The sequence below is a fragment of the Oryctolagus cuniculus genome, chromosome 3 (genome assembly GCF_964237555.1).
Source record: "Oryctolagus cuniculus chromosome 3, mOryCun1.1, whole genome shotgun sequence".
Classification (NCBI taxonomy): domain Eukaryota; kingdom Metazoa; phylum Chordata; class Mammalia; order Lagomorpha; family Leporidae; genus Oryctolagus; species Oryctolagus cuniculus.
Genome location: NC_091434.1, coordinates 99019876 through 99034080, shown reverse-complemented (window position 1 = coordinate 99034080; position 14205 = coordinate 99019876). Strand labels below are relative to the sequence as shown.

At 37.3% G+C, this 14205-nt stretch overlaps 1 protein-coding gene across 2 annotated transcripts in view; it reads left to right on the top strand.

Moving 5' to 3' along the window:
* Nucleotides 1-14205, top strand: part of ARHGAP15 (Rho GTPase activating protein 15) — a 662169-nt gene that overhangs the window by 369368 nt on the left and 278596 nt on the right. For both annotated transcript variants that reach the window (XM_017342824.3, XM_051849585.2), the window contains exon 9: nt 6673-6795. In XM_017342824.3, coding sequence (XP_017198313.1) covers nt 6673-6795 — 123 coding nt within the window. The remainder of the gene's footprint in view (nt 1-6672; nt 6796-14205) is intronic.

The window sequence follows — 14205 nt, the reverse complement described above, 5'->3', positions numbered from 1 at the left end:
TTGTTCTCATTTTTGAATAAAAAGTTTAAATGGGAATGGAAAAAAACTGCTCATTGGCTTAACATAAATCTTTAAACTGCAGGAAGCTTCATCCTCAAAAAGTAGTTGAATCTCTGAGGAAAAAGAAAAGACTGAATTCTATTTTTCATAAATGATGGATTATTGTACCACACTGTGTATTTTCCAGTAAAGTGTCCTTTTATTTGCACTGTGTGATTACAAGTTTCTAAAAGTATGTGTGGGGTCACTTGGGTGCTGTGGGAAAATGGAAGGAATACTGTTCTGTTAAAATCAGTAGTGAAATCAGAAGCAAACTATGTCCTGATTATCATAGGCATGTGTTTAAATTTTGCTTTCCTTAATTGGTTATGTTGTATTTACTTAAAATGAACAATTTGGCAGATTTTTCTCCCTTGACAACAGAAAAGCATAAACTGTTTTATAAGTTTGGCTGTTAAAATCAGATTTGTAAACCACAATATTCAGACTTTTACTGCTGTTTTCAGGGGCCTAAAGATGGACCTTGCTTTACAACCATGCGTTTCTTACAGTGTTATTCTGTATTTATGGTGCTTTCAAGTTATTTGGTTAATAAAAAGTATGCCATATATTACAGTCATCCATTAACTTTAAGTTCCGCATAACTCTTCTTAGAACAAAATGAGTGGAATGAATGATGGCAAAGACCTTGTAATTTGACTTGTCATCTGAGGAATATTATTTATGGCATCAGGAAATGGAAGTTGATGCTCTACTCTGTCTCCAGGAAAGTCATCATTAGAGGCAACTTTGGAGAGCTTGGCTATGTTGAAAGCTGTGTAATCATACCCAAGACTGGTTCCTCAGTACGAGTGAAACAGAAACAAGATAAATCATACAAAAACATATTCCTATTTTCTTTGAAAAGCCAATATACCTTACATATATATCTCATATGTAGAGCCAAATGGCATGTGTGTGTATGCAATTACATATTATACATATAAGATTAAGACTCTTATCACAAGGATACCTAGGGGGTTCCAAAAAGATAGAACCCACTACACAATTATTCATTACATTCATTCATTTTCATAATCTGGCATCAATACTGTGTGCTTGTACATGCTTTAACATGCAAAGTACTTTTTTTTTTTTTTTTGACAGGCAGAGTGGACAGTGAGAGAGAGAGACAGAGAGAAAGGTCTTCCTTTTGCCGTTGGTTCACCCTCCAATGGCAATGTTCAGCATCCAACAATCCAACATTAGAGATTAGCTCTGTGGAATGTTGACTACAGTTATCAATTAAAATGGATCATACACCCCTGGTAGTCACTGCAGTGGCTGGACCTAAATGAAAGTTGGGTGGAATATCATATAAGGGCAGTATATGAAGATGTTCTGACCAACTCTTCTAGTGACACAATCTTGGAATTAGTTATTCCCTGATACTCATTCTATCAGAAGAAATTTTTGCTTGCTTGGGTTCTAAGAGCACTTGCAATTTCTCCAAAATAACCTGAGGTCAATTCTTCCTCTAGACTCCTTAGGCTTTTGTACTTCTATTGAGCTTCTTGCCATGCTGTATTGTAATTATGCTACCCATATACATTTATCCATAACAGTTAAATATAACACTGCCATGTATATAGTGATAGACAATTTGTGTTTACTTTTTTATCATCTAACAGCCTTGTCTAGAAATATAATTTGAGCCATATGTGTAATATAAAATCTTCTGATTGCTACATTTTAGAAAGTAAAAAGATATGTCCTGACAATATAAATTTTAATAATATATTTCATTTAATTGAGAATGTTAAATTATTTTTTAAAACTTTATTTATTGATCTGAAATTCAGAGTTACAGAGAAAGAGGGAGAGAGAGAGAAATCTTCCATCCTCTGGTTTATTCTCCAGATGACCTTAATGGCCAGGGCTGGGCCAGGCTGAAGCCAGGAGCCAGGAGCTTCAACATGGTCTCCCACATGGGTGTGAGAGGCCCAAACACTTGAGCCATCTTCCACTGCTTTTCCCAGACCATTGCCAGGAGCTCGATTGAAAGTGGAGCATTCAGGACACACACAGGCAGTGATTTTAGCCTTTAGGCAACAACACTGGTATCTATTGTTTTTCAAAAAATGTTGTTTTAATTTATTTTTTTAAGATTTATTTTATTTATTTGAAAGACAGAGTACAGAGAGAGTTAGAGACAGAGAGAGGTCTTCCATCCACTGGTTCACCCCCCAGATGGCTGCAATGACTGGAGCTGTGCCGCTCCGAAGCCAGGAGCCAGGAGCTTCTTCCAGGTCTCCCACGTGGGTGCAGGGGCCAAGGACTTGGGCCATCTTCTACTGCTTTCCCAGACCACAGCCAAGAGCTGGATTGGAAGAAGCAGCCGGGTCTCGAACCGGTGCAAATTTAGGATGCCAGCGCTTCAGGACAGGGCGTTAACCCACTGCGCCACTGTGCCACAGCGCCAGCCCCTGGCCCCTGTTTTAATTCATTTTTAAGGCAAAGTTACAGAGACAGAGAGACAGATATTCCATCTACTGGTTCACTCCCCCAAATGGCTGCAATGGCCAAGGCTGGTTCTGGCCAAAGCCAAGAGCCTAGAACTCCATCCAGGTCTGCCATAGGGGCAACGGGAGTTTGAGGACTTGGGCCATCTTCCACTGCTTTTCCCAAGTGTGTTAGCAAGGAGATGGATTGGATGTAGAGCAGCCAGGACTTGAACCGCACTCAAATGGGATGCTGGCATTGCAGGCAGTAGCTTAACCCAGTGTGCCACAATGCCAGCCCCTACATTAGCATTTGAATACATGACACAAGCTGCATTTCCAACGCTTAGGAGTCCTATGTGACAAGTGGCAATTAAATCAAATAGCATAGTAAAAGCAAGAAGGGCTTCTTAAACTATTTAAGTTAAGGTACATGTAGAAATGAAAACAGAAGAAATAGATGACTGCTCTCAGCCAAAGGCTATGCGAAAGTTAGGCTTCCCTGGTTGAACTGTATGACCATGAGTCAAACCCGTAGAAATTATGCTTCCAGGCACAATAATTGGGATGCACTAATTGATAGCATTGAGTCCCAGCCTTTTTAATTTTTAGATTTATTTTACTTGTTTGAAAGGGAGAATTACAAAAAGAGGAGGGGAAACAGAGAGAGAGGGAGGATTTCCATCCACTGGTTGACTTCCCAATGGCTACATGGCCAGGGCTGGGCCAGGCTGAAGCCAAGAGCCAGGAGCTTCTTCCAGGTCTCCCACATTGGTGGCCAGTGCCCAGGCACGGAGGTCATCCTCCACTACTTTCTCAGGCAGATTGGCAGGGAGCTGGAGCAGAAGTGGAACAGCTGGGTTTGGACGGGCTCCCATATGGGATGCCTGCACTGTAGGTGGCAGCTTAACCCGCTATGCCTCCTCACTGGTCCCAGTCCAACCTTTTTAAGTGATGGACCCATTAACCTTCCTCACATAGTAGTAATTATACTTCTGTTCTTCCATATTTCATTTTTTATACTTTCATTTGTTCACTTAATAGATAGCTACTGATAGATATAGAGATGATCACACATATGCATACTCTAAGGTACTTCAAAAGATTTGTGGAAATTGGAATTAATAGATACGTTTATTTTGGTGTAAAAAAACTTTAAATCCATGCGTAAATTTTCCTTGAACCTTTTGAGGAACACTTATTTGTATGGTTTTCAAAAGTTTTGTGCAGGGCTGGTGCCATGGCTCACTTGGCTAATCCTCCGCCTGTGGCGCCGGTACCCCGGGTTCTAGTCTCGGTTGAGGTGCTGGATTCTGTCCTGGTTGCTCCTCTTTCAGTCCAGCTCTCTGCTGTGGCCTGGGAAGGCAGTGGAGGATGGCCCAGGTGCTCGGGCCCTGCACCCGCATAGGAGACCAGGAGGAAGCACCTGGCTCCTGGCTTTGGATCCGCACAGCGTGCCAGCCGTAGCAGCCATTTAGAGGGTGAACCAACGAAAGGAAGACCTTTCTCTCTGTCTCTCTTTCTCTTACTGTTTAACTCTGCCTGTCAAAAAAAAAAAAAGTTTTGTGCTAAAATAAGCTCATCTTTTAATTTCACACTTGACAAGGCATCATGGCAGACAGGGAGAGATGGAGACAGGGAGATCTTCCATCCACTGGTTCACACCCCACATGCCTACGACATCTAAAATTCGGCTAAGCTGAAACCAGGAGACGGGAACTCCAGCTGTCTCCTACACAGGTGCCAAGAATCCAAGTACTCGAGCCATTAGCTGTGGCCTCCCAGAGTGCACATTAGCAGGAAGTCAAATTGGAATCAAAGGTGGTACTCAATTTCACTACTCTGATATTGAATTGTGGGCAGCCCATGTGGTGCCGTAAAATGCTATACCACAATGTCTACCCACCCACAAACTTGTTGAGGTTCTCTTGTGTGTGTGTGTGTGTGTGTGTGTGTGTCCTCTTTTGTTTGCTTGGTTTTCACAGTTCCTTTATACTTTCTCAGTATATAGATAGAACACCAATAAAAGAACACTTAAGCATAAGGTCCTATAAATTTTCTAATTGTTTATGGCAGTAATTCTCAATAGGTAGCAAGTTTGTATCCTCAGTAGGGACATCTGATAATGTCTGGAGACATTTTTGAATGCCACAGTTGAGGAGGGAAGATTGCTGGTGTATCATTGTATAAATACAAGGGAGGCTGCCAAACATCCTACACAGCCTGCATAAAAAAAGCCTCCAACAGCAAAGAATTCTCTGTTCCAAAATGTCAGTGGCTGAGGAATAGGCGGTTGGTTGTTACAGTGGTTAAGATGCCACTTGGGATGATCATATTCCATATTAGAGTGCCTGGTTGAAGTCATCTCTCCTCTGCTTTCAAGCCATCTTCCTGCTAATGTGCAACCTGGGGGACAGCAGATGATGACTCAAGTGTATGGGCCCCCAACACCCAAATGGAATACCTGGACTCAGTCCCTGGCTCCTGGCTCCTGACTTTGGCCTGGTCCAGTCCCAGCTGCTGTGGGCATTTGAGGAATAAACCAACCAATGAAGATTTCTGTGTCTGACCCTCTGTCTGTCAAATAAGATAGAAATAAATAAATAAATAATTTTTAAATGCCAAAAGTTTGGAAATCCTGCTTTTAGGTTGTATAAAATATTATTATGGCCAGTTTAAGCATTGTCTCTGTTCAGTAATTTACAGCACCTAGTCCCATGTGATAACCAAAATTTTAGACATAATTTAAAAATAAAACTCTACCCTCCTCACATTTAGAAGGCAGGCAGGATGTTTTCCTCCTCCTGTCCTTCCCAGGTTTGCACTTCACCTTAACTCTCCTTCTTGCTAACTCAAGTTCATCATTGTTTTGTATTGCAAGCTAGGGGATGGAGGATGAAACAATATCCATACTTCAGCAGTTATAATAAGGCTTCTATTAGTCTTAAAACCAGACCAAAGTTTTATAAGAATATTATCTAATAAAGTGGCTCAAATCCACAAATTATGTCAAAACTTTGGCTAAAATAGTGGAAGGGAGGCCCCAGTTACAATCTGTATTTGTCTTCGAACACAGCAAATTGCCCTCAGTAATTCATAAAACACTTAAATGTATTTAGACTTCACTTAAGGGAAATCAAGAACCCATGTGTTAAATTCATTATTAAATTCACAGTCTGTAGCATGAATCCTGATGATCAGTAGATAGCAAATTTTGTTAGTGAATGAATTTGACACACACTGGAGTTTGAACATAAAGCTGAAAACAAGAAGCTGAGGCTAGCCAACTGATGAAGATGTGAAACATGTTTGAGGCAAATTTGTATTTCTAAATTTTACCTAGAGGTGGTAATTATACATCAGAAAATAAAGTAATAAAAACCTTCTACAGGAATACAAATCACTTTAGATGAAAAAGATTGAGAGGCAGGGGTGTTGGCATAGTGGTTAAGATGCCTCTTTGTGTGCCTGTGAATGGTATTGAGGCAGAGTGCCTGGGTTCCAGTTCCATCTCCTCTTCAAATTCCTATTTCCTATTAATGCAAACTCTGAGAGACAGGAGAGGTAGCTGAAGTACTTAGGTACCAACCGCCTATTTGGGAGGCCTATTGAGTTTCTGGTTCCTGGCTTGGGCCTCGCCCAGCCCTAGCTATTGTGTATTGTGAGCATTTGGGAAGTGAACCAGCAGATGGGAGATAACTCTTTCTCTCTCTCTCGTAAAGAAATATATTTTTAAAGACTGATTGAATTACTTCAGCAAGCAAGGCCTTTGAAAATGCCTGCAATTACATAGTGATAATATATAATCAGGCTTAATTGAAATTAACAATGTCAAAGAGGTTCCTCCCTAATTTAGATAAATCTTTTTTATCTTAGTCACATTTTTTGTATAGATACAGATAGGTGGAATTATCTAGATAAAGGTTACAGTATTAAATATAAGGAAATAAAAGTGAAGATAAATTCTTAATACAAGGAACTAACACCATTCTCATTGCACATTCATGTTGCATCAGAACTAATAATTCCATGGGGGCAAATTTTACTCATATGCCCTGTCTAGACTGAAGGGCCTGAGCTGTTAATTCAGGTAGTTGTTCCATAACTACTGTTTTCTATTAATATTTGCATAAAGTAATAATAATAAAGAGGAAATTTACTGAAAGCCTCTGACATTTTTTTTAATCTGCAGTGTTCCGACTGCATCACAGTGCTTCTGATACAAGCGACAAAAACCGAGTTAAAAGCAGATTAAAGAAGTTTATTACTCGAAGACCTTCCCTGAAAACTCTTCAAGAAAAAGGACTTATTAAAGGTACAGAATATCTGATATTTGTACTGTAACTGTAACAAAAGAATGTAACTGTGTGCCTGGATAACCAGTTCTAAAGGAATATCATGATGTTTTATCCTGCTTACAATGCTTATTAAATGTTCTGCTCCATAACAGAGGAAAAAATTGTAGTCCAGAAAATAAATCCTAAGAAAATACATCAGGTATCACTGGAAGAATATCTAACTTTGACCTCAGATGATCAAGGCTGTGCCCAGGAATGGACAAGAGTTATCCTAGTAGATGGCTAGAATGACCTCATGTCTCCAAATGCCTGTAGAGTTGCAGTTGACACCTGTTGTCTTAATCTATTTAGTAACAGGAGCCCTTTTCACTTTCAGAAATTATCCTGATTTGGATAAGTTATCTGATCACCCAACTCACAGTATGAATCAGTGCCAGGAAGAAAGTCTGAGATAAACTAGTGTCATGAAGTTGTGGATATGGTATGCTAAAATGGCTAAAAGCTCAATTGGTGCTGAACTGGGTAGTTAGGCAAATACACCAAAGGAGAGAATGAAATAACCTAAACCATCTTAGCCAATAGAATAGAAAAACATGGTCTCTGACATCAGGATAATTGGAATTCAGATCTTAGTTCTGTTACTCACTAGAATTTTCACTGAGCTGGTACTAACGTTGTGAGCCTCAGCTTTCCCACTGAGAGAGATAAATGAGATAATCTATGTCAAGCATTTAATAGAGTTTTTGGAATATAAGTAAGTATGTAATGAATGACTTCTGCTATTAATATTATTATCCATTATTGTTAGTGTTTCAGATAGATTGATCAATGTATGGATGAATAGGTAGAATCAATGATACAGTAGATTTCTATAACAGAAAATCACCCTAAAGATCATACAGGCAAAATATATTATTTTCCTGACAGGATAACATATGCATAAGCCCATTATTCTCCTTGTTTCTCAAATGTACATCTTTTGAAAATTAAATATAAGAAAAAATTTTAGATTGGACTAAAATAAACTACTAACCCTGAGAAGAAAGTTGAAAGACTAATTTTTTGAAAAAAAAGTGATTAAATGTACAATCATTTCTCAGGAAGATGGCAGACCTTTGCAGAACTCTTCAGGAATCTTTAGAATGATGATTATTTAAATGTTATGCAATAACTATTTGGTCTATCAGTTTCAGTCCATTTTGAAATAGGTGAACATGTCCTCAAAATGAGCAGGCATTCAGAACCATTTGTAGAAGGTGAAATTTTATGAAGTATGACCATATGTATCACTAATAGAGTAGAAAATGTGGCATTAGCTTTAGTGACTGTTTTCAATGAAATTTCCCTCAGATTTTTACTCTATGAAGTAGAATTAACGTGCCATTTAGAACTATTTAGAAACTGAATCCCTACATTTTCAACTTCATAGAATAACATGCTAGTACCATCAATTCTGCCTTGGAATCATCCTGTTCTTGGAAGGGATTCAATTACAGCTTATCTGCCATCTTGAAACATATCAAACACAATTAACAACACAAAGAATCCCAATTTCATATGAAGTCCAAAATTTTTGTGACTAAGGCAAAATCAAAGTGGTTTTAATTCTGCCTATGCAGTTTTCATACTGATGCAATGGCACCACTGAACACACTCTGATGCATGCATTTCCTATCTTAGAGCTCCGTTAAATTTTCACCATAGCTGACCAATGAGTCAGTATTCATTAGTAGGGCTATGGAAAATCTATGTGAAATTCTGATTGGATAAGCTTCCATTGTTGTCTTCAGTGGAATTTTTTTCCAAATACAGATCAGGTTATGCAAATGTAGTCATTTCTTGGACTTGTTTCAATTTTAACTGTGAACTTTTTTTTTTAAGGCTTTCACTGAGGTTTTTTTCAACCGAATAAAAGACATTAAGCCGTTTTTTAAAAAAATACTCAGTGACATTTAGTGTTTTAGTCAATCTCTTATTATACTTGAGGCAAACTTTTAGCAAAAACAGTAAAATCAGTAATTTTAATTAGCTAAGAACAAGTTAAGTTAATTCTTGGGTTAAATTTATTCCTAAATATTTGATTTTTGTGGCTATTGTGAATAGAATTTCTTTCTTGATTTCTCTCTCTGTGAGTTCATCATTAGCATACAAAAAAGCTATTGTTTATGAGTTTATTTTATAACCTGCAACTTCACTGAATTACTTTATAAATTCTAACAGCTTTTTGGTTGAGTGTTTAGGTTTTTCCATGTACAACATCATATCATCTGCAAACATGGATAATTTGACTTCCTCTTTTCCAGTTTTGGTGCCCTTTCTTTCTTTCGCCTCGCTAATTGCTCTCACTAAAGCTTCCAGTACTTTATTGAGAGTGACGAAAGTGGACATCCTTGTCTTGTTCCAGATCTAGGGGGAAATGCTTTCAGTTTTACCCCATTCAGTAAGATATTGGCTGTTGGTTTGTGATACATAGCCTTTATAATTTTGAGGAATGTTCCTTCTACACCTAATTTGTGGAGAGTTTTCATCATGAAGGAGTGTTGGATCTTATCATATGCCTTCTCTGCACCTATTGAGATGACCACATGGTTTTTGATCTTCATTGTGTTAATGTGATTTATGGTGTTTATTGATTTGTGAATGTTCAGCCACCCTTGAATTTCTGGGATAAATCCCACTTGATCGTGACGTATGATCTTTTTCTGTGGTTTTGGATTTGATTTACTAATATCTTATTGATAATCTTTGCATCTATGTTCATTAAGGATATAGATCTATAGTTTTCTTTTTGTGTTATGTCTTTGGTTTTAATATCAAAGTAATGCTACCCTCTAACATTAATTGATGAATGAAATCATCAAAGACACAAAAAATGGAAAGATATTCCTTGCTCATGGATCAGAAGACTCATTTTCATTAAACTGTCTTTACTACCTAAAACAATCTACATAATCAGTGCAATTCCTATCAAAATACCAATGACATTCTTTACAGGACTAGGTAAAGCAACCCTAAAATTCATAAGGAATCACAAAAGACACAGAATAGGCAAAGCTATCCTGAACAAGAAAAATCAAGCTGGAAGCATCACAATAACTGACTTCAAAGCATTCTACAAAGCTATAGTAATTAAAACAGGATGGTACTGGCATAAAAACTGATACATAGATCAATGGAATAGAATAGAGAGCTGAGAAATTATCCACATACATACAGCCAACTGATTTTTAAACAGAAGTGCTCAGACCATACAGAAGAGTAAGGGTAGTCTCTTCAGCAAATGGTGCTGGCAAAACTGGATTTATATGTGTAGAATAATGAAGCTAGATCCATACCTCTCACCATGTACAAAAATCAACTCCAGATGGATTAAAGACTTAAATTTAAAACCTGAAACTATGAACCTAAAGAAAATGTAGAGGAAACACTCTAAGACTTTGGTGTAGGGGACAACCTGTTGGACAAGACCCCCAAAGCATAGGAAACAAAAGGAAAACTAAATAAATTGTATGATATCAAACTCAGAAGCTTTTGCATAGCAAAAGAAATGATCAATAGAGCGCAGAGATATCTAACAGAATGGGAAAAATATTTGCCAACCACCTATCTGACAAAGGGTTAATATCCTAAATATATCAGTAACAAAAACTCAACAGTAACAACAACAACAAAATTGCAGTTGAGAAATGGGCAAAGAACTTTAATAGACAGTTCTCAAAAGAAGAAATAGAAGTGGCCAAGTAATATATGAAGAAATGATCAACATCACTAACCATCACAAAATGCAAATCAAAACGACAATGAGATATCACCTCACTCCTGTCAGGATGGCTAAAATCCAAAACACAGAGACTACCAAATGCTTGGGAGAATGTGGACCCAGGGGAACACTTTTATACTGTTGGTGGGAATGTAAATTACTGCAGCCACTGTGGAAAACAGTATGGAGATTTAAAAAAAAAAAAAATAGAATTATACCTGCCACATGATCCAGGAATCCCATAATTTTTATATACCTAAAATATTTGAACACAGTGTATCAAAGAGATACCTGTTTCACCATGTTCATAGCAACATGTTCATAATAGCCAAATTTTGGAATCAAGCATAGTTTCCATGATCATTTGAAAGAATAAAGAAAATATGGTATATATACACAATGGAATATTATTCAATTATAAAAAAGAATGAGATTCTACCCCTTGCAGCAAAATGGAGGGAACTGGAGGACAACATGTTGAGTGAAATAAGCCAAAGCCCAAAAGACAAATGCCACATTTTCTCCATTACATGTGGGAGCTAAAACGTAAAAAAAAATTACCCATATTTCTGGAAATATAGTCTTGCAAAACCTATTTTATACCTTTGTGAAACCAATGGTTAAGAATGTTTTACGGCCAGCGCCATGGCTCAATCCTCCACCTAGCAGCGCCGGCACACCGGGTTCTAGTCCTGCTCGGGGCGCCGGATTCTTTCCCGGTTGCCCCTCTTCCAGGCCAGCTCTCCGCTGTGGCCTGGGGAAGGCAGTGGAGGATGACCCAAGTGCTTGGGCCCTGCATCCCATGGGAGACCAGGATAAGCACCTGGCTCCTGCCATCGGATCAGCGCGGTGCGCTGGCCGTGGCGGCCATTGGAGGCTGAACCAACGGCAAAAGGAAGACCTTTCTCTCTGTCTCTCTCTCTCTCACTGTCCACTCTGCCTGTCAAAAAATAAATAAATAAATAAATAAATAAATAAAAAGAATGTTTTACTACTGTAGTTTTAATGATCTGTGATTATTTTAAAATTACTGTATTGGAAAATGATCAGTCTTCTATTCAATTATTACTTATTTCCATTGTCTATATTCCCTCTCAACTAGGGTCTTTTTGCTTTTTACTTGCTAAACTTCGTGTTTGGTGAAGTGTTAAACGTTAATTAATAGAGTACCTGAAATGTAATATGTTGGAGTGCAATAAACATTTTGAGATTAGATGATTGTTTATAGCCCTGTCTCTTCCATTGAAGAACAGTGGTTTTTTGCTTCATCTCATTTGTTGAACTCTTTTGATTAGTGTAGAGTTAACTTTACTATCATTAAGTAAATTGAAAATAGATCTTTGCAATAATTAAGAGTTGGAATGAGAGAGGCAGGATGAAGAAGTGTTGGAGTGTGGGTGGGAGGGAGGGTATGGTGCAAAGTATACTATGTTCCTGAATCTGTATATATGAAATACATGAAACTAGTATAATTTAAATAAAATTTTAAAAAATAAATAAAAAATGAAAATATCTTATTTATACTCACACATTTTAATTGTTTAGTTGGCTATAAAATTATATGGTCTCTAGGGTCCATTTCTTTCTTTCTTTCTTTCCTTTTTTTTTTTTTTTTTTTTTTGAGGACTGAACAGTTTTTATTTAGTGACTTGTAAATCTATTTTGATAGAAATGATTCCTACCTATATATAATCTCCTGCACTATTTTATTTCAGAATATTATTTTTTCACAAAGGTTATTTTTTATTGTTACATAATCAAATATATTTTTTAATTTTATTTAGGTTGTACAGGTTTCATGTATTTCATATATACAGATTTTGGAACATTTATGGAAAAATGGCAGGGCCATATTGTTCCTTATTAGTAGTCATCTTGAATGTAAATGGCCTCAGCTCTCCAGTTAAAAGATACAGACTGGCTTTAATGGATTAAAAAACAAGATACATCTATTTGCTGCCTACAGAAACACATCTCACCAACAAATATACACACAGACTGAAAGTGAAAGGGTAGAAAAAATATTCCATGCTAACAGAAACCAAAGAAGAGATGGTATAGCTATCCTAATATCAGACAAAATAGACTTTAACACAAAAACTGTTGAAAGAGACAAAGAAAGGCACTAAGTGATGACTAAGGGAGCAATTCAAAGGAAGATGTGACTATAATAAATCTATATGCATCTAATGACAGAGCACCTGGCTATTTAAAAGCATTGTTAGTGGATCTAAAGGAAGACATAGACTCCAATTCAGTAGTAAAGGGGGACTTAAATATTGCACTTTCAGCAGTGGACAGATCAACCAGACAGAATATCAGCAAGGAAACAAGAGAGTTAATCTACGCTATAGACCAAATGGACTTAAAAGATCTCTACAGAACCTTTCATCCTAAAGTTGCAGCATACACATTCTTCTCACCAGTGAGTGGAATTTTCTCTAGGGTAGACCACATGTTAGATGATAAAGCAAGTCTCAGCAAATTCAAAAAATTTGAAATGATACCAGGCATCTTCTCTGACCACAGTGGAATGAAGCTGTAAATCAACAACTCAAATTTTGATATTCTATAATAAAAATGTATTTAGTTGACTCAATTTTTAAAATTCATTCTGCTTGGCACTTAATTTCAAGAATTAGAACTCTTCAACTCTGGATTTTTCCCCTGTGTTATTAAGTTGACATTCCTCCCTCCTGCTTATTCTGTTTCCTATATTTAGATCCTATTAAATCATCTGGATTATCTCATTCAATGTTATTTTTCTCATAGTTTGATAGAATTCTGAATTTTATGCTAAATCTTTACATTTCTTTATCTATTTTTGGTTTTCTAGACTTTTTATTTTTTCACATATCCTCTTGTCTAATAATTGATTCAGGCAGAAACTTTGTTGACATTTCTATTCCTATATCTAATAGTGAGGATGACATAGCATTCAGTAAATGTTAAGTAGGTGGAGGAAATAAATCTTTTTAAACATCTGAAGACATATATTAAAACATATTCTTTTGCAGCTTTTAAATTTTATTTAAAATATTCTCTTCTGTTCTTTGAACCACTGACTTTTTTCTAGATTCCTTTTCTTTCATGTGTTGGTATTATTTTATTTCTAGCAAATTAATGAATTTGTTCATATGTCTCATGGGCAATGATTGTCCATTCTTTTTTAATAGTGAGACTCCGTGGGGCCAGCACTGTGGCGTAGTAGGCTAAGCCTCCGCCTGAGGCACCAGCATTCCATATGGGCACTGGTTCATGTCCTGGCTGTACCTCTTCTGATCCAGCTTTCTGCTTATGGCCTGGGAAAGCATCGGAAGATGGCCCAAGTCCTTGGGCCCCTGCCCCAAATTTGGGAGACTCAGAGAGGCTCCTGGCTCCTGGCTTCGGGTCTGCTCAGCTCCTACCATTGTGGCCATTTGGGGAGTGATTCAGCAGATGGAAGACCTTTCTCTATGTCTCTGCCTCACTCTGTCTATAACTCTACCTCTCAAGTAAATAAATTTTAAAAATCTTTAAAAAATGGTAATGAGACTCCACAAAGACATGCGCAGAGCTATTCAGTGATATGATTTGGCTTTTGAGTGATCTGTCAGGTGCACCACACCAGCCCTAAATATAATATATTTCCTGATGTTACAGACTTTTTTGTCTATTCTCAATAAAA